The 19209-nt window shown below is 38.2% G+C and overlaps 1 protein-coding gene across 3 annotated transcripts in view; it reads right to left on the bottom strand.

The window, feature by feature from the left end:
* ESCO1 (establishment of sister chromatid cohesion N-acetyltransferase 1) overlaps positions 1–18853 on the bottom strand; it is a 33003-nt gene extending 14150 nt beyond the window's left edge. For 2 of the 3 annotated variants that reach the window (XM_054285116.1, XM_054285118.1), the window contains exons 1-8: positions 18771–18853; positions 16024–16127; positions 15668–15866; positions 13720–15088; positions 12981–13092; positions 11757–11820; positions 9577–9691; positions 139–270 (exon numbers count right to left, since the gene is read on the bottom strand). In XM_054285116.1, coding sequence (XP_054141091.1) covers positions 139–270; positions 9577–9691; positions 11757–11820; positions 12981–13092; positions 13720–15088; positions 15668–15864 — 1989 coding nt within the window. In that variant the 5' untranslated portion in view covers positions 15865–15866; positions 16024–16127; positions 18771–18853. Of the gene's footprint in view, positions 1–138; positions 271–9576; positions 9692–11756; positions 11821–12980; positions 13093–13719; positions 15089–15667; positions 15867–16023; positions 17711–18770 lie in introns of those variants that run through there. The other variant, XM_054285117.1, reaches the window with a different exon arrangement.
* Positions 18854–19209: the final 356 nt, after the last annotated feature.

Genomic DNA, 19209 nt, shown 5'->3' with positions numbered 1-19209 from the left:
TATTTCCCAAAGTGGATGATTTATGCCCTACTGTGATAATCATTTATTAAAACGCAACTTAATGTAATATAAATTGTTACTAGTAGAGAGCAAACAAAAGATGCTGTTTATGTCTTTCAAAAGAGAAGGTTTTCTTACCACATATTTAACAGCACTTATGAACTGGTTGTGGAATAACAGATGTTGGGTTTCATCCTCTGGATTTGACACAGTGTAAAGCATTCCACAAATATTACAGGAAATAGCACCAAATCTCTTCTGTCCTCCATCCTATTAAAAAAAAAAAAACCAAAACCAAATCAATAACCCACAAAGCAGCAACTTATCAATTCCTTGCACAGTAAATACAGTCAAACAGAACTTTCATTGAATCAGGTATCCCTCCTAATAGCAAATCTCCTGGAAACTCAACACAAAGACTAAAATGGGGTGAAACAGGAGAAACAAGCACAGAATTTAGAATTTCATCTTTCAACAACCCATATACCCTTAAAAGGCACAAGCAGCAATCACAAGGCAAACTCTACCTTAAAAATAGTAGCTCCATCCCCATTACTTTTGAACAAATTACTTTTATTCTGTGACATATAAAGAACAGAAATTTCTTCCTTCATTTCACCATCTGCCGAAATATAAACATGATCCACAAAGAAAATTCCCATATCCAGCCCCACACTACTTGGTTTTTCCTACACTTCTGCTGCTGCCTTTGGTTGTGAGCTGCTTTGAGGTAGGCCACAGGTGAGCCACATTCCTCAAAGTCTGGAAGCTTATCATAAAAAACAAAAGTTATGGAAACAATTATTAAGATCAGCAATACGTCTGCAACAGCTGATCACTACCTCCTTTGGTTTTTAATAACAATCAAATGTTTCAAAGCAATTTTTGAGATACTGCATAGCAGCTACACTGCAAAAGGAAAATCATACCGCTTTTGACTTCTAGGTTCTCCTGCTACTCTATATGCAACCAATACCAAACTCGTGACGCTACTCAATACCTACTGCTTTATGCTTATGCATTAAAAGTGAATTAATCTGGGAACATGCTGAGATTTTGGAGTCAGTGCCTAATGAAGAGTGAGTGAAGTATCAGGCACTGCGGTTGCCTTTTGCAAAGAACAAGAGAATACCAGTTAGAATAAAATCTCTAGCCAAAAAAAGCATGTTTTAGTTACAGCTTAATGCTCAACTCCTTTTCTTCCTCTTTAACTACATCTGGAAATTGAGCTTATATAAGAAGCAATAAATGTCACTTTTAATTTATTTTAACATACATCACAAGCAATAGAGAAAAAGGAATTTGCTGTATACTCTAAACCAGTATACCACACAAGCAAAAAGAGATTTGAGGATGTTTTTTTAACATTAAATTGATCTGCGTGCACAATTTGCAAGGAAACAGATCACATGAATGTAGTATTGTTCTCTAAGAGCTGAAAAGATTCAGAGTAAAAAACCCGCTACTTTACAGAAGAAAGCATTTTGCAACACAGAAGTGTTTACAAAACATTTCCTATTCCTTCCATCTTCAAAGACACATCTAGCAGCTAAAGAACAGTTCAACTCTCTACACAACAGCAGCTTATTTCAAAGAGACATTAGTGCCATCTAAACTGTAGGTACCAGTTTTTTTCCAAGAAGAGACTAAAGGCACAACAGGCCAGACAAACTCAGAGCTGAACATCTTCTTAGGAGCACATCTATGGAACTCAGCCAAAAGAAAGAAGCTGAATCTGGGAAGTCATTGCTTTAACCATTTATCAATGTACAGATCCCTATCATATACAGAAGGAGAAACAGGAGTGTGCAATGTTTCTGAATGAAAAGGGAAAGATGAACCCTGAGGTAGATTTGTCAAGTCACAATAAGATGAGCTTTCTAGAAGTCCAAAACTTGAAACCAAACACATTTTATTTCACTTGCAGATTTCCTTTAAAGCAGCAAAAAAAAGTACCCACCAAAACCAAAGTAGTCACCAGAAGACACTACATTTCAAGGGTTAATACAAGAAAGTTAAAAAAGGCAGTGCAGCTGACTATCTGAATATGAACCCACTGAACCAGATTTAAGAATCCTACCTTGAAGTTGGAGAACATCTCCCCTACACCTAGAGCAGGATAAGTGAAAAGGAAGTGTATTTTGATGCCTGGAATATTTGTCAAAAAAACATCTCCATCACTTAAATTAGAAAACTGGCGACATAAAGCAAGTCTTTAAGTATTGGTACGCATTAAGACTCATGACACAATTTCTGCTCAAACCATCAAGAATCTAAAGGGATTAAACTAACCTGTAAATTTACTATCAAAAAAATCTCAAGCCAAAGTAACCCCAATTATGCAGGAAGTAATCAGAAAACTCAAGGCAAGGACATCCTCAAATCTGTCCAGCTCCCTAGCTCACCCCATTTTGCCTAGTCAATACAAACACTGTTTTGCCAGTTTCCAGGAACAGATTAGTTCCCTGGTTTACAATCAGACTTTCTCAGATGTTGCTGGTATCAGTGGCTTTGAGTTTTGCAGGGGGAGATTTTTTTGTTTGGATTTATTTTAAGGATTTCACTGATTTTACTATTCTACACATGTTCAGTTAATATAAAAACCCTGTTTCATCAATTATCGGAAAATACACATTGTAGTATATAAAGCAATCTTTTGAACTCTGTACCCCTAATAAATGTGGACTATAGCCTTTAGGGAATATTTTACAGTCTCCTGAAGACAAGGAAGAAGATTTTTGTAAAACTGAAGTACTATTTAAAAGCCACAGCACAGGACATAATGTTTCAGGCAAAAATTAAACGCAGGAGGTTTGAAATCCAATACAGACTGCAACAACAAAAAAAGACATGCAAAATAAAGTCAAGAATTATGATGAATGCTTGTTTGTACTTCAACAAAACATCTACAGGATGACTATTTTTAAAGTGATGTCATTGCATAAGCAAAAGTGGAAAGGGCATGCGTATCCAGAGCAAAAAAGTGCTCCCAAATCATAATAGTGCATTAAAGCTTGCCAGACTTTTCTAAGGGGAAGAGATCAACAACAACAACCACCCAAAAACCAAAATGAAACAACTCCAAAACCCAAAAAACCAAACCAAACAAAAAACCCTAAACAAAACCAGAAATAAAAAAAAAAAAAAGAAAAACCAAACGCCTACAAGCTAGGAGCACCTTCTGTACTATGTATGAGAGTAAATATAACAGGGATTTGAAAGTGGAGGGGTGGAATCTTCTCAGCAAGGATCAGATACTGAAAAATGAAGTGCTGACTTGTCACAACTAAAAAAATTTGGATGACGTTTGAGTCTCAGAACTTAATGTTTTTCAGAGCAACAATATTCAGGAAAATGTGGGTTTTCAGGCAGAAAAAATATTGTTATACCATTTACTACTCAGTTTTCCAAACAACAATAAAGAGAAAAAATACTTTTACTTCTTAAGCAAATTCTGTGCACGTACATGGCAATTAAGAATTCCAGTATCTCAGGCAATCCTAAAGTACAGGATATCCACTGTTTTAAGGCTAACTGTAATTGAACATTGAGACAATACTGCCTTAATTCCAGAAGGTTTCTTAATTCTGTGATAGACACAAAGAAAAATCTTACCAATATCTTCTTTGAGAAGATGCATGTCTGCTGATCCTCCATATGTGCAATAAGGAACCCTGCAAGCAAAAAAGGCATTTGGTGCCTCTGTAGGAGATGAAAAGGGGCCTTTTTTTTCTTCCTTCCTTTTCTGTCTCTTCAGTCACAGACTGGGTCACCTCCTTCTTGATTACCTAGTATTAGTTAGAGGAAAACTGTTTTTTCCTCTTTTCCTCTAGCATTTTCACAGAACAAAGAATAAAGCCTAGCCAGAGAAATAGGCAGGCTGGAAAGGAAATACAAGAAATGCAGGAAGAAACAACACAAAGATTTTGGGGCTCTCTGCAGAAAATTAAAAGGTCAAAGAATGCTATTTCAGTGAAAGACACATTCAAGGCTGAAACTGATGGATAGACCCCCTTGCTGACCAGGAGGATCAGAAGACATGTCCCAGCTCAGAATAAAATCCAGTCTTCATTTTGAACAAAAAACCCCAACCAACCAAGAAAAAAAAAAATCCCAATCAATTACCAGTGCCCATCTTCCTTACAAAGCTATTTCAACAAAAGGATATAAATCAACTTGAAGCTTTCAAAGCTGTGATACATCTAATTTTCCTTAACATATTTGAAAAATGAAAATGGAGGGTGGTCATTACCCATCATGAAATTATATCGTCACTGGTTGTTGGCTAAAGCAATATGAAAAGCAATACAAAGTAAGAAAATCAATCTGCGCAGTGTTTACGATGGACAGGTAATCCATTCTGAACTCATATAAAAGTACTGAGCAGGACAATTAAGGAAAGTGTTCTGATGAGCACAGGTTTTGGCTTGGATAAGGTTAATTTCCTTCACAGCAACTGCACTGGTGCTGTGTATCTATCAGATCTGTGACCAAAACAGGGCTGATAACACAGGGATGTTTTAGCTACTGCTGCACAGTGCTCACACAGCATTCAAGGCCTTTTCTGTTTCTCACACTGCTGTGCCACTGAGAAGGAGGGGATGTCAAGAAGCTGGGAGGTGACAGAGCCAGGACCAGCTGATCCCACCTGAGCAGAGGGGTATCCCATGCCATATGGCATCCTGCCGAGCAGTAAGAGCTGGGGAAAGAGGGAGCATGGGGAGGATGTTTGGAATTAATGGCATTTGTCTTCCCAATAGTTACACATGATGAAGAGAAGGCTGAACATCGGCAAGCTGACAAACAGCAGTGAACGAATTCCTTGTTTTGCTTTGCTTGCACGCACAGCTTTTGCTTTACCTGTGAATCTGTTCTCCCCCATCCTACTTGGGGCCGATGAGGGAACAGCTGCACGGTGCTCAGCTGCCTGCCAGGGTTAACCCAGAGCTCAGCATTAGCAGCCTTGGTGCCCGAATTCCTGTAGCAGCTCAGTTACAAAGCATTCTCACCTCCCTTCAGGACAAAGGACACCAAGTACAACCCACCTGAATTTGCAAGACAATGCTGGGCTGCTACAGAGGAGAAGAAATGGGAAGAAGTGATAATAAGAGAGGATACCATCCCTGAAAGAAGAGAGCACCGTTTGTGCGGAAAGAAAAAAACCTGCTCACAACTACCAAAATCTCTCCCTTTGGCTTACGAAGTAGTCCCTGTCTCGTCTTCTCTGGGCTTAGAGGGCAGGAGAGAGGCAGTACTTAACTAATGAGAACAATTAAAGATTGCCTAAAAGCCATTCTTTGAATCTTCAGAGAAATTGCCTAACCAGACTATGCCAGTTTAGGGAAGAAAATAGTAAGTTTAAATGATTGCTATGTAACTTTCTTCATGAATTATTCTCATAAGAAATTACTCTCACACATATTCATCTTAAAGAAAAATATTCTTTTTCATATATAACCTATTTCAGTCAAGCAGGAAACTATGCTCAAATTCAATCAAAATATTTGTAAGGAAAAATTCAAACGTGATATCCAAATGTGTAAACTGGATTAGCATGTATATCACATCCACATGTAGCACCAAATCAAACCTCAGAATCAAAAACACCCTCCCATCAAGCAATCCTGATCCATGCTACTTGCTAAGTTGATACTTTTAAGGATCAACTACATTCAATCACATTTGCGGGCATCCAGGCATTAATTTGGAGTTCTAGAAAGGCAAAAAAGTCCCTGTAACTCAAAACTATCCTTCTATCACTTCAGTGATTTGTTTTCACTGTTCATCCATTTTAGATGTGCTTTCCTAAAACTCGTAACTTACTTTCAAACTAGTCAAATGCAAAGGAACAAACCTCAAAATAGAACAAGTATCCCTGGTGCTTCATAGGTAATCATTTAGGAGATTTCTTTGTAGCATTAATGCTTTTATTGATTCTTATTTTTATGGTCAAAGTTTTGTCCTAGGTCTGAGAGGCAAGCAGAATTTTCACAGGACAAAAACAACTGACTTTCCTTGTCTTGCTTGTGCAGCATCTCTCATTTGATGAAAATTGAGAACACGTGCTTTGTGTATTTGTATTTCTTTCCATTTCAGAATTTAAAGGAACAGATAATTTCATATACAAGTTCTCATATTTGCAAATCACATTCAAGTAATTGCAAAGTCAAGAAAAATTTTAGTGCATTACTCTACAAAGCTTCCTATGGTGCTTCATGCAACCTGACAACCTACCAACTGAACATTTAAATGGAGGGTAAGAGGGTGAAGTTCACAAATATTCAGAACAGACTATTCCACCAAACACCAAGTCACCGATTTGGAACACAATGAATTTTTAGCCTCGATCTTTATTTCTTTCCCCTAAGAGTGGGGAAAGAAAGAGAAGGATTTCTTTCTCCTAAAAGAGACCATTTCAGACTCTCTTTAGTCTGAACCTATCACTTCAAACACCACTGTTTTCTGGCACTGCTTGATTTATGAAGTGTCTTGGAGCACTAGATGCTTTTCTGTTCTCAGCTAAATTCCATGCTCTGAAGACACTTGCTTTTTAAGACGTGTGACAGCAAGCAAATCTGAACAGAAAAAACCCATCATTTGACTTAGATGTTCTTCTACAAAATGAGATAATTTTATGTTTGAAAGCTTCCCAGATAGCTAGATGATGTGTATTAGGAAAGAGAACGGTGCAAGTGCAGCTACTAAGTATTTCTTCTACAAACAGAATTTGTGTTATTTTACTTCTGTTACTCAAATAGCCTTAAAGCTTGTTAAAGATTATATTACTTTAGAAAAAAAGAAAATGAATCTATTCATTCTAGTAACCATATGGGACAAGAAGGAAGCTAAGATACATCTTTAAGGATTAAATATAAAAAGCCCAAAGCATATTGTGAAAAACAAAGTCCAGTTTTACCATAACACATCCCTAAATATAGCTCAGGGACCAAAAAGATTAGAATACACAGACAATACTGTAACACTCCAGACTCTGAGCCTCAGACACCGCAAAAAATTGAAAAGGATAAGTGTCAAACTTTTATATAAAAGACAAGGAAAATTCAGCAGCAAACGAGCAGCAAAACAAAAATTTTGCATTATGTGACTAGTCAAATAAAAAATTAGTTTTCCAGCTTTGGTTACAAAACGAAAAAAGGATTCTGTACATACATTAAGATGGACTGGCTTGACACATCTCTGAAAGAATCAGATCTCATACTGGAGAGCACTAAATTGCATCTTTCAGGTATTTAGGTTTTTTTTAAAAGTGTAACAAAGCTCTAATTAAATGTCTCTTGCTAAGAATAAAAGCATGACTTCCCAACTTTGCTCAAGGTAAAGAACAATGAAACTCCTTCTCTTAATACACTGTGCCAGAAACTTGAAATAAAAATGATTTCTAGCTATTAACTATAATTTTTTTAGACACTATAAATGCTAATTTAAGTGATTTGACCTTGCATAGTGAGACTGCTCTCCACACAGGAGAAATTTCAACCTCAGCAGTTTTTAAACCAAATTACTAATTTCTCTGTTCTCACAGGAGCATTGTGGAACTACATAAATACCTTTGAAAATAATTACTACTAATAATAGAAAAATAAGCCCAGCCATTCAGAATCCACATTTTAAAAGCTCACCATGGTTTTGCAAGCAAAACTATTAATTACAAAAAGTACCACATTTTATTATACGCACTTAATCTCACATCTTTTGAGTATCTGTAGGAGGAGAGCTGGTAATTTAGAAGTTAATTTAGCCACTTTTCACCTCTAAGCTGGCACAAACTATTCTAAACATAACTATGTCTCATCCCCACTGTAACCAAGGTCAAGGACAGTATTTACCAACGTGGCTTAACTAATATTTGGGTTCTTCTACATGTTTTGACAAAAAAGCAGTTTTCCCCAAGGTAAAAGAGTAACAGACCAATACTCTTGCTAATGTTGTCTTGGTAAACTGAAATACAGGCATTATTAAAATTCCCTTTCCACACAATAAAAAGCTTACTCTGAACTCAATGAAATCAAAGTGAATTGGATTTGTATGAAGTGCTGAAATATGTAAGATATTGTGAAGCTGTTACTTACACATTTAGAAATTAAATACCCACTTGCATTTTCCAGAAATACCCAAAGAAAACCACAAACCAAGTCTCTCCCATTCTTCCTCATTTTCTCCACTGTTCTACATCAATGAACCTTTCTTTAAAATTTTGCTTGGTAAATAGCTTTTATTGTTGTATACCTGAAGAAAAAATTACTCTCCTAATTCTAGCTGAATATAAGGATACTACCAGCATAATCAGTAACTTGCAAAAAACCTCTTTGTATAATAAACACTGCAAAGAGCTACACAAGCCCTCTTCAGTAGCCAAGCAGGAAGTTCTGTATTTCTTCATGTCAAAGATCCTAGCAACTTCTCAGCCAAGTTCTATCACTGTATGAGTAAAAATTAGGTTAGTTTCACAGAAATGAAAAGGGATATTCTGACAATTCTTTTAATGTAGTTAAGATATTTAATAATTCATTTTAATTCTGTTGGTGAAATAGATTTCAAAAAGGCAGTAATTAAAACACTTCTTAAATGTTAGATACAGTTCAGTTATCCTGTGGCTGGGCATTCACATGCCTAGATTTGTATAACATCAGATAACTGCAGGATATATTTATCACTTTAGATCTTAGAAGCTCTGATTTTAAAATACCTCAGTATGGATATAACAGACTGTTCAGAATTCATTTGGTTCTATTTCAGTTAATATTTTCATGTGTATAATCCATGTAATACATGTAAAAAGAACAACTTAGTAACACCTCCAATAATATATGTTAGAGGTATAATTTCATAAGAAAACTCCTTCCTTCCCTACGGCCTGGATTCCTCTCCCTCTCTAACTCTTCATTTCTCAAGGATTACGTGCATTATTGAAAACACAAACCAAAACAAAATCAAAAACTCCAACTGTCTCACAATCAAGTTGTGTGATCCTACACGATGACAAAACAACTGTGTCACTCCCTTCTCATTTCACGTTTTCTTGTTACCTGTATTTTGTAGCTAATAGCCAAAAGGGTAAGAATAAATAACCCAACTGGTACTACTGCTTAAATTGTGTGGCAAAAAAAGTGCATGCACTGGGAAATCTTCAGGTTGGTCTCAGAAGAATTGACACTTAAATGACACAGGAACAAATCTATGGATACTAATTCTGCACACAATCTGCCAGATGCACCTCCCCCTATAATTCTGAAATTTTAAGAAACTGAGAATTTACACATAAGTAAAGGCATATTCATTCTCCCTTCCCTATTTTCAATGAAAAACCACTCTATTTAAAAATTGCAGAAATTTATTTTAACAAGAAATCTAAAACATTAAGGCTTGCTGACACCATTTTCCCATCAACACTGAATGGCAATCGAGTAAGGTTCTACTTTTACAAGTCATTTACAACAGTGATAAGCAGTATGTATAAGTAATGATTTTTAGACAAGTTCATTAAACGACAGCATGGCAAATTCAGAGGTAATTTCTTCAAGAAGCTCTAAGCTTTTCTAAAAGGGTATTACTTACTGTGATCAGCTGCTTATCACCATCTTTTCCAGCTTCTTTTAGCTTCTGAATAGGTTCCTCCGATGATGGCAAGTTAGTGCATTTTGATGCTAATGAAGGATTTGACAATGGAGCCCTTGAAATACAAATATATTTCATGTTAAAAATGGAACTGCTTATACACGTCATGCTAGATACTCAAAACGTTGTGATTAGCACAAACTCTACCAAGATGCAAATCCAAATTAATTAAATAAAATACAGTCCTGGTATATTTTAACATGCAAATCAAATGGAAAAACAAGGAAAAAAAAATGATTAATCAAAACCACAGTTTGTAACTAGCCTAATTACAAGGGTTTTTTTTGTTTCTGAAAAAAAAAAATTATTATCAAGTGGCCTCAACCATTAACACCAGCATTTAAAAGAGGCACTATCAGAGCATGGCTGATGGTGCCTAATGCTATGTATTTCCAAAGTAAGATTTAGGTATCACACATCAGGCTGCTAAAGCAGACCATGTAAATATATTCTCACAAATCTAAGTCAGATGTCAAATCCCTACAATTCAAACTTATTCTCTTCAAACAGGTGGCAGTCAAGGGAGGAAGACCTGAGGAATAAATGCATCGGTACTACTGCAATCTTACTCAGTTTAAACCTCTCCTTGTCACAGCTGAAAGAAACACTGGAAAACAGAATAAACTATCACCAAAATCATTCTATGAACTTGCTCCTATATTCAGGGGGAAAAAAGTGACATTTGTTCCAGGTTTGGATAAAACTCATAGAGATTGCCAAAGCAAAGCACACAAAAAAATACACATACTTCAACTAGGTATTGACATATTTTTCTGTTTCTGAACAAATTTAATTGTGGCACCTCCTGTAGCACAGGCAGCAGGTTAATCCAGTGAGCTTTTAAAAAAATTAACTCTTGCCAGACATTTTTAAAATAGCATTTTGTGCTAAATCATTACACAGGGGTAATTTTTTTATTCCACTCACGTGCCCTAAAATTTGCCTTATGTAGCTACTTCAAGGTCTGCCTTTTCCTACAAAGCCCTAAAGAGAGCTACAAGGTAGATGTGCACACAGGTAACAGATTACTCTATTTTATGGTGGGATTACCACAGGAAGAATGATGGCTTAAGTCTTGGATATCATACAGAAAGCAGGGTAAGAAAGGTCTGAGAATTAAAATATATATCCAGATAACAGTAAAGCAATATGAGCTCGTTCAGGTAATAATGGTAATAAATGTAAGTATATACCATAAACCTGTTTGGTAGTTGAGAATAAAAGTAAAAAAAAAAAATCAAAGTTATTGCAGTGCTTATCAATACATTTTAAACCACTCATTTAACTAGTTTGCATCTACCTTGTCAACCATCTTCTGTCAAGTTCCACAGAAGCAGAGTTTTTCAACATGTACTGAAGAACTGGTTAGTCAGAATTGTTAATCTGGCCTCAGAGAGGTGTACTGAAAATTACCTGAAACATTTCTTCTTGTCCCCATTATGAATACAGAAAACAGTAATAACACGCTGGCCACTGCTGCTGCTGCTCAAGGTATCAAGTACAAAGAAATTTTTGTCTTAAGCTTGTAATTGGCTAAAACCAGAGCCTATGTCAGAACTGCTCAAAAACGGTAACAGCCAATGTGATTAAGGCTAAAATACAAACTTGAATTGTAAGACAAATTCAGCACTAAGAACTTTTTCTTTTTAAAATGGCTGCTGACACCTTCCTTTCACAGCAATCACAAAATTCTGAATTAAGCCCCCTCCTCCTCACCTAAAAAAAATTCACCTGTACAACACTCCCATAGTACAAGGAGTAGAAAAACTCCTCCAGATGTAAGTGAAATAATTCAGTACATGAAAATCACATGGCAAATCCTTCCCCAAGTCCCTGGTTCTCATCTGATTTGAGGAAGAGACCAGTATAAACGTTTTTCCAACTCTGTTAAATAATACTTTTTGAAATAATCGTGCAGCTACAAATATCTTAATTATTTTCTTAGCAAACTAAAAACATGCCTAAACAATGGGATAAAATGAAAGTCTGTTTTTACAAAGGGCAAGTCACTTATTTGAAACTGAAAACTGAGGCTAAGAGAAAACTGCTTTATAATAAATTCTCTCCTAACTCTATCCATACAAGGTTACTGCAATTTCATAATGTATTAAATACCATACCTGTTCTCAGATTCAGAAGTTTGACTTGTTACTGAAGCTTGCATCAACTGTGTGGGAGCCAAATCTGCAATTAATAAAAGATTATAACTTTATAATGAAGTTTTTAGTTGCAAAAGAAATTTGAGTTACACAAACAGCGATTTTCAAAAAACATATTCAAAACAGTTTTGCAATCTGTTCATGGCCAATAAAAAAATATTCAAGTTTGAGGCAGTATTCGTATGTTTCTCCAAGTATATTTAGAAAAAAGGCATTTTTCTCCAACATTTTAACAGCAGCTCTGCAGGACAGTTTGCCAGAAGCTAAACAAAGCCAGCAGTAAACTACACAGGAGTTTAAATATGTTTACACTGACACACATATAAATAGCTGTCTGTATTTTATTAGAATCATAAATGTACAGTATCCCCCCATCTGAGGCATATTCCAGAACACTTAAGGAAAAGAAACAATCAAAAACAGCAAAAGAAAGAATTTTTTTTTTAAATTCTGTAACAGAAATTAAGAGTAGTTACTCTTCAAAAGTATCCTACAATGATAGGCAAAAAACTCCCAACTATTTGGTAAAGCTAAATAATAAAACAGTGCACAGTGCAGGGTCAGATGAAAAAAATACATGAAAATCCCAGAACAAACCCCTCATCACTAAGAATAGGGGAAAAAAAAAAAAAAAGAAGAGACAACTTAGTGATTTATTGACAATATTTCTTAGTCAAATGTACCTCAGTCAAAATATTCACATCACACTCATCATAAACTTTGACAAACTGCATTCACATGCTGATAAATGAAGACTACATAATAAAAACAGGAGAGTGACTACTCAATCAATAATTTGGTTAAGATCAAGTAGAAAAATTTAGAAGAAACAAATGTAGATACTTATTCAAAGGAAACAGAGCAGAGAGTTAACAAAAACCAAGCCATGAGAAGAAGCCAACAGAAATATGCAAGTTTTACTGCTTTATTACATGGAAAAGGAAAGAATTTGGTTGGGTTTCTCCTCTTTCCTACTCCACAGCCCAGAGAAGAAAGCACATTTCAGAGCTACTCAAGCAGCCCTGGGTGTGACACAAAGGAACACAAAACCCCCTGGTCAAAAGTTGCAGAAGTTTAGTTCTGCACCAGCTAAGCCTTACTCTGTGACCCATTCCTCTTAAAGGGAGACTTCTCCTCCCACAGAACTGACCAAACCAAGTGGAGAAATCTGCAGTAGACAGTTACCTTGAGGTTCACTTTCTCTGGGTTCTTTTTTGAATTGTTTTGGTGGTCTAGGAGCTGTAACACACTTTACAGGAGAACTTTCTGGACTCGATTCCAAATGCAATCGAAAGTTCTAAGCAAAAGAGAAAACATTAAATTAAAAAATGTCCAAATTATTCAATGCCTTTAACCATAAAATCTCTAATTGAACTAAGCATTAAAATTTTGAATACAGCTTCAGTTTTATGTTAATTTAAGCAGACAAAATGCAACTGATTAGCTAGTCTATACTGAAGTCTGTGATATTAATTTCGAAAAAAATCTTTTTCATTTTATATATAAGCTTGTAAAATATTTTCTATAGAACAGTTATCCTTAAAATCCTAAATTTTAGTAGAAACGCATTCAGATAAGGAAATGAGAGGAAAACAAGTTCATTTACTCCAAAGGTGTAATACACCTTTGCAAAACAAGCTAGAGATGCTGAAGCGTCCATATGAATCCATAGAACCTTTGGCTCCAGCACAAAATTCTACTGATCATCATTTAGTTAACAACAGAATCTAGGAGGGTGGAATCAATTAATTTTTCAGCTTACTATCACCCGTCTATAACAACACAGCAATAAATCTCTAATACATTAGAAAATTTTAAGTTACTGTAAAAGCCATTGTTAAAACAATTCTGAGCATGGGACTCTCAGAAAACAGAATAGATTTAGAACACCCTCCCACTATACACCATAATTAAAATAACTTACCTCATCTGGTCTTGGCTCACATAAATGTTTTGTCAAGTTAGGCAACAGACCATTTTCTGCACCCTTCCTTGTGGGCTGCTTTGTTTCTAATGCTACTTCTTTAGCTTCAGCTCTTTCAGATGAAGGATGTGATTTCTCCTGTGCACAAGTTGTACTTTCATTCTCAAAGAGTCCTGTTGACAGCTTGCCTTGTGCCTTTGAAAGCTCTGCTTCTGCAGCCATTTGACTTGCCTCTGAAACTTCAGGGAAATCTTTTAAAAAAGGAAGCCTGGGGGCATTTGGAAAATTTGAATTACTTTGCTTCACATTACTAGCTTTCAGCAATTTAATTTTGGTCCATTTAGAGTTTTTGTTTGAGGAGTTATTTCTGCCATTCAGAGTGCATTTGACAGGCATGGCTTTTTTGCTAGGGAAAAACCGTTTGCACTGAGTACTTTGACTGGGCTCTTTCAGAGTAAGCATTTCACTTTGCTGCAACTGTGTGTCATCGTGCTTTTCTTCTGCTTTGCTATCCTCTGCATTAGGGGAGTCTTTTCTCACTTCTACTGTATCTGACTCAATCTCACCTGCAATTTCTTCACAAAGTTCAAGGATGCTCACCCGTTTGGATTTTGCATCGTTCTCTGGTTGATCAGCCACATTTGTGTCACTTACAGATGGCTGTGAAGTATTTTTTGGTTTTGTACTGGGTTTTACGTTCTGATGTGTCTGTTGCTTTTCCTTAGATGCTGTAGAATTTGGCTTAAGAGAATCAGTTTCCACTTTCTTTGTGTTGCTAGAATTGGGAGACACAGAGCCCGTTTGGTCTTTCTTGACTTCCTCAAGACTCTCAGCAGGACATGATGAGGACTCTTGAACATTTTGTTGAAAGCTGCTGGAATTATCCTTGTTATTGTCTGCTTTACATTTTTTCTCTTTCAGAGAGCTGGTCACTCCTACACGTATCTCTTTATCCTTGTTTGTATTGTTTGGCTTTATCTTTGTGTTTTTCTGTTCTGTTTTCCCTCCAGCAGATTTCAGTGGTTTTGCTGCAACGCTGCGAGTGTGTTTTTTTGCCTGGCTACTGTGCTTAACTTCTGGAACTTTTTCTTCTTTAACTTCTCTGCTGCGCAGGGATCTTGCTGGAACATGCTCATGTGTTAACTGCTGCAGTCTCTGTGATCTCCTCATTACTGGCTCCTTTGGTGCAATTAAGCATTTTGACTTAGGAATTTCTTGCACAGATTTTTTCTGGCATACCTCCTTATTTTTTGCAGGTTTAGGCTGCTGCTGTTGAACTGTTTTGCTAGGTATTGTTTTATTATTTGAGTTGAGTGCTGATGATCTTGTAGTCATGCGTGTTCCTACTTCAGGTTCATTGGTGTTATTACTGAAAGAGCCAAATAATATTTTTTTTCAGCATCCAGAAAGTACAATCTGTCGTAAGATTCTTTTAATTCCTCCTCTGCTTCTTTCTTTTCTTTTTAAAAATACTAGATCTTATACTCTCAGTATTTTTGGAATAATTTGCTCAAGAATTATCCCAAAAAGGCGTTCACTTCCACCTAGTTACTCCTAAGTGTTGTATTTAATGTTTTTTATGCATGGCAAAACTGAACTATGAACCCCAGCTAAATACTTTTTAACATTTCTACCAGTTTTTAATCACTGACACTTGTGACTTGCAAATGAAGTATGAGTTACATATATATAGATAGATAATATTAGATTTATTTTTGCTTCAGAAACTTTTTTGAAGGAGGTCTTTCTAGATTTCAAGGCACTTAGATGGTTCCAGGGAAAAATCATGTAGCAGTCAGCATACATAACAATTTAAATCTGATCTCCCTTCTAGCACTATTTAACTATTTACTGATTCTTTAACTCAGATTCCCTCTGCTTAGATTGTTTCTGCACTCATGTAGTCTATCAAGATAATGCAGAATTTTGTAATTTTTTTGTCACTGACCTGTTTGGTTTGACAGAGGTTTTGAGCACAGCTTTCTCCTGCGCTGCACACTGACTGGGCTTTGATTTATTTGAGCCATGTTTTGTATCCGACACTTCTTTTTCCTTCTTTGACAAAGAGGGTTTGCTGTTCTTGTCCAGCTTTGGACGTTTAGCAGAAGGTTCTACTAACGTAGACTTCCTTTTCTGAGCTGCCATTTCTGTAAAAACACAAGCAACTCAGCATTGAGACTCTTTGCCAAATATCATGTATTTTCATTTTTATATATTCACTTTCCTTTTACAGCCACATCATGCTGTGATCAGAAAGTAAATCATTAAAGCAATCTCAAATCAAATGACACTCATTTTACTTACAGGTTTTTACAAGAGGCAATCGATGTTTAGGCCAAAGTAACTTATCAAGGTGTGACAAGAGCATTCCTTATGCATATGCTTGCAAACAGGATGTTTCATGCCACCTATGAAGAACAGAAAATGTTCAGGCAGTAAACACTTCGTAACTTCCTATTCAAGACTGCATTTCCACCCTCTTCCATCCCCTCAAACAATGCTTAGCTTTAGAGTTTCATTGATAAGGAGCTTAAAAAAAAACCCCAAACCAAGAACCAACAAAAAACAACAGACAAATTTTATTTTTTATTTCCATATCCAACAATTTTTGGCACTTTGCTTTCTTAAGTGCTGTCCTTTTACCTTTTGAAACGTGGCAAGTAACAGTACAATTCAAAAGGAAGTTTCTCAGTCTTTCACCTTTTTCCAGAAAATAGTGTGCTGCTCTCTTTCAGAGCTGGCAAAAAACGTGGGACTGCTGTCAATCCTGTGCTTCACAGCAACAGGGAATAAATCCATTAGACTCAGTTACCAAGTTTTGTGGCTGCTACAACAGAACTTCACAGACATCAGCAACCACCTACACCTGTTCCTTCTAATATGACTTAAGCTACAAATCAGAGATGGAAAGGCTAGAAAATAGCATTGTTAGAGACATTTGCCTTGGGCAGTTAAAGACAATGTTTTCATGAGAACTGAAATGATGTTAATGATGTAGAAGTTACTCTGCACAAGAGTCTGCGAGCGAACAGAGATTCTTGATAAAAATATCTTCACAGATTTGGCTGATCATCCCTTTCATATACATTTCTGACTTGTGAAACTTTTCAGTTCCCTTATTTAAAGACACCGTTATTGTATAATGATATACGTAATAATTGTTCAATAAAGTTTCACTAAAAACTTCATAAAATAAAGTTTACTGGAAGACTCAGGGGTCAGAAATTCCACATCACCTTTTTCAATCATGAATTACCTATTAATTTTTGTCACTGACAGACTTACAGATTATATACAGATTTCTATAAAACTACATTGCTTTTCAAACCTTAACTGATCTGATGCTAAATCTGACACATTTTTAAGGTCAAACATGAACAATTCACCAGTTTTGTAACACAGACCAGACACTTTCAGTTCATTACAACTAAAGTATGACTTCCAGTATTGACAAATGTATGTCTTTCCCCAACAACTTTAAAGATATTTATGTTAAGCTCCTTTTAGTAATTCATCATTATCCAAAAGGAAAAAGCAAACAATTGCATTTTTTCTTTTCTTTAGACTTTATATTGTCCTTAACCTCATTTTCATTTATGAAAGCATTTCTAACCATGAAAAACTGCTAATTTTGTTAAAAAGCTGGTGAAAAACTCAAATTCCAGATACCAGTGCTGTCTTCTGACTTTCTCCTTTAAAGAAGATACATGATAAACAACCCATCTTTGAGGTATAATTTTTTAATTCTACCCAGGAAAGCAATCTCTAACAGCACTTCTTGTGGTGCTATTTTCATGTCTCACCCTAAGGAGCAGGTAGTAGAATTTGCATGCCTACATTCTAATAGCTCATGACATCTCCCAAGTCTATGGGTTTCCACCAGTCAAAGGAAACCCATCAGAGATGCAGAATGGTCACTCATCCTGAAAATAGCAGCCCTAGTTGCTGAATAGGTCTTTGGTCTCTTAGAGCACAACACCGACCCTCAGAATATGAGAATATCATGTATACACCTGGACCTTCTCTGGATTTTTCCAGACATGACATGGCACACTCGGGGAAGACTCAGAAGTACAAAACAGAAAGTACAGAACTTCCCTCGCTGGTACTCCTTCTCGGGCGACTAAAAAATACACTCTCCTCCCACGGAGCTCTTAAACGTTAATTTCTTTCCTGCTAATACTTTGTACAACAGAGCAAAGTCTTTTCCAGACATTCCAGAACTGGCAGTCTCTGCCCTGGAGAAGTCACCCTCGAGTAAAAGCCGGATTATGGAAAGCAGGGAAGACACAGAAGTGCAGGAACAAACTAGAACGCGAGCAAAGAAAGGACTGGTGCAAGAAGTACGGGGGGGGGGGGGGGGGGGGGGGGCGAAGCCGAAAACGAAATAGAGCAAACAAAAACCTCACACCCAAAAAATCCAAACCAACAAACGAACAAAATAGAGAAACGCGAGCCGCACAGCTTGCAGTCTTTAGAGCAGGGGCTGAGGGAGGTTGCCCACCAGCTGGACAGGGCGCGGGGCTCTCGAACCTGAGCGGTCCCGGCTGAGGGCCAGGGCAGCGCCTGGCAGCCCCTTCGGCACAACTCAGGACGAAGGGAAGGGAAGGGAAGGGAAGGGAAGGGAAGGGAAGGGAAGGCCTCCAAGCGTGGCTCGGTGTCAGCCGCCCCAGCGCCCCGCGGTGACAGCCCTCCCGGGGCAGGGCCTGGCGGCGGGACCCCACTCCCGGCCGGGAGCTCCTGCGGCCCGGCCAGGGCTGCCGGGGGCAGGGCGGGGGTGCCGGGATAAGGCCGGGCGCCCGCCACGGCTCCCCGCTCCCGAGCGGGCACGGCCAGCCCGCTCACCCCGCGACAGCGGCGGGCAGGCCCGGGGAGGAGCCGCCGCCGGGCTCTCGGCCCCGGGCGGGGGCGCGGGGAGCAGCGGGCACAGGGCAGCCGGGGGTGACGGGACCCGGCGGGACACGGGTGGGGTGAAGGTGGGGGGAGTGTGGGAGAGAGCAACTTCCTCAGCGCCCCGTCTCCCACCCCACAGTCTGCCAGCGGCCGCTTACCTCGGGAGGGTGTCAGCGACGTGCCGGCGCTGGCGGAGGCGGCGAGCCCGAGCCTCGAACCCGCCCACAGCCGGGCACCGCCGCGGCGCCGCCCCGTCCCGCCCGCCGCGCCCCGCCCGCCGCCGGCCCAGCCTCCCCCGGCGGGGATGGAGCATCTTCCGGCGGGAGTCGGAACGGGCAGGGCGGGAAGCGGCGGGGTTCGCGCATGCGCAGCCGCCTGTGAGGGTGGCTGTGGTGTGGCACTAAGTAAGGAATGCAGAGACGGGACTAATTAAAACACGCATCTAAGGACTGGAGGGGGTTTACGAGAGCGCCTATTAACAGGACTAGGGGGAATAGCTTCAAACTGAGAGAGAGTAGGTTTAGGTTAGGTATTGGGAAGAAATTCTTTAATGCGAGGCACTGGAACAACTTGCCCAGAGAAGCTGTGGATGCCCCA

Source organism: Melozone crissalis, unplaced genomic scaffold, assembly GCF_028551555.1.
Source record: "Melozone crissalis strain CALT ecotype California unplaced genomic scaffold, PUWL_Pcris_2 ptg000042l_1, whole genome shotgun sequence".
NCBI classification, from domain to species: domain Eukaryota; kingdom Metazoa; phylum Chordata; class Aves; order Passeriformes; family Passerellidae; genus Melozone; species Melozone crissalis.
Note: the sequence above shows the minus strand (reverse complement) of the source record. Positions and strands in the feature narration are given on the sequence as shown.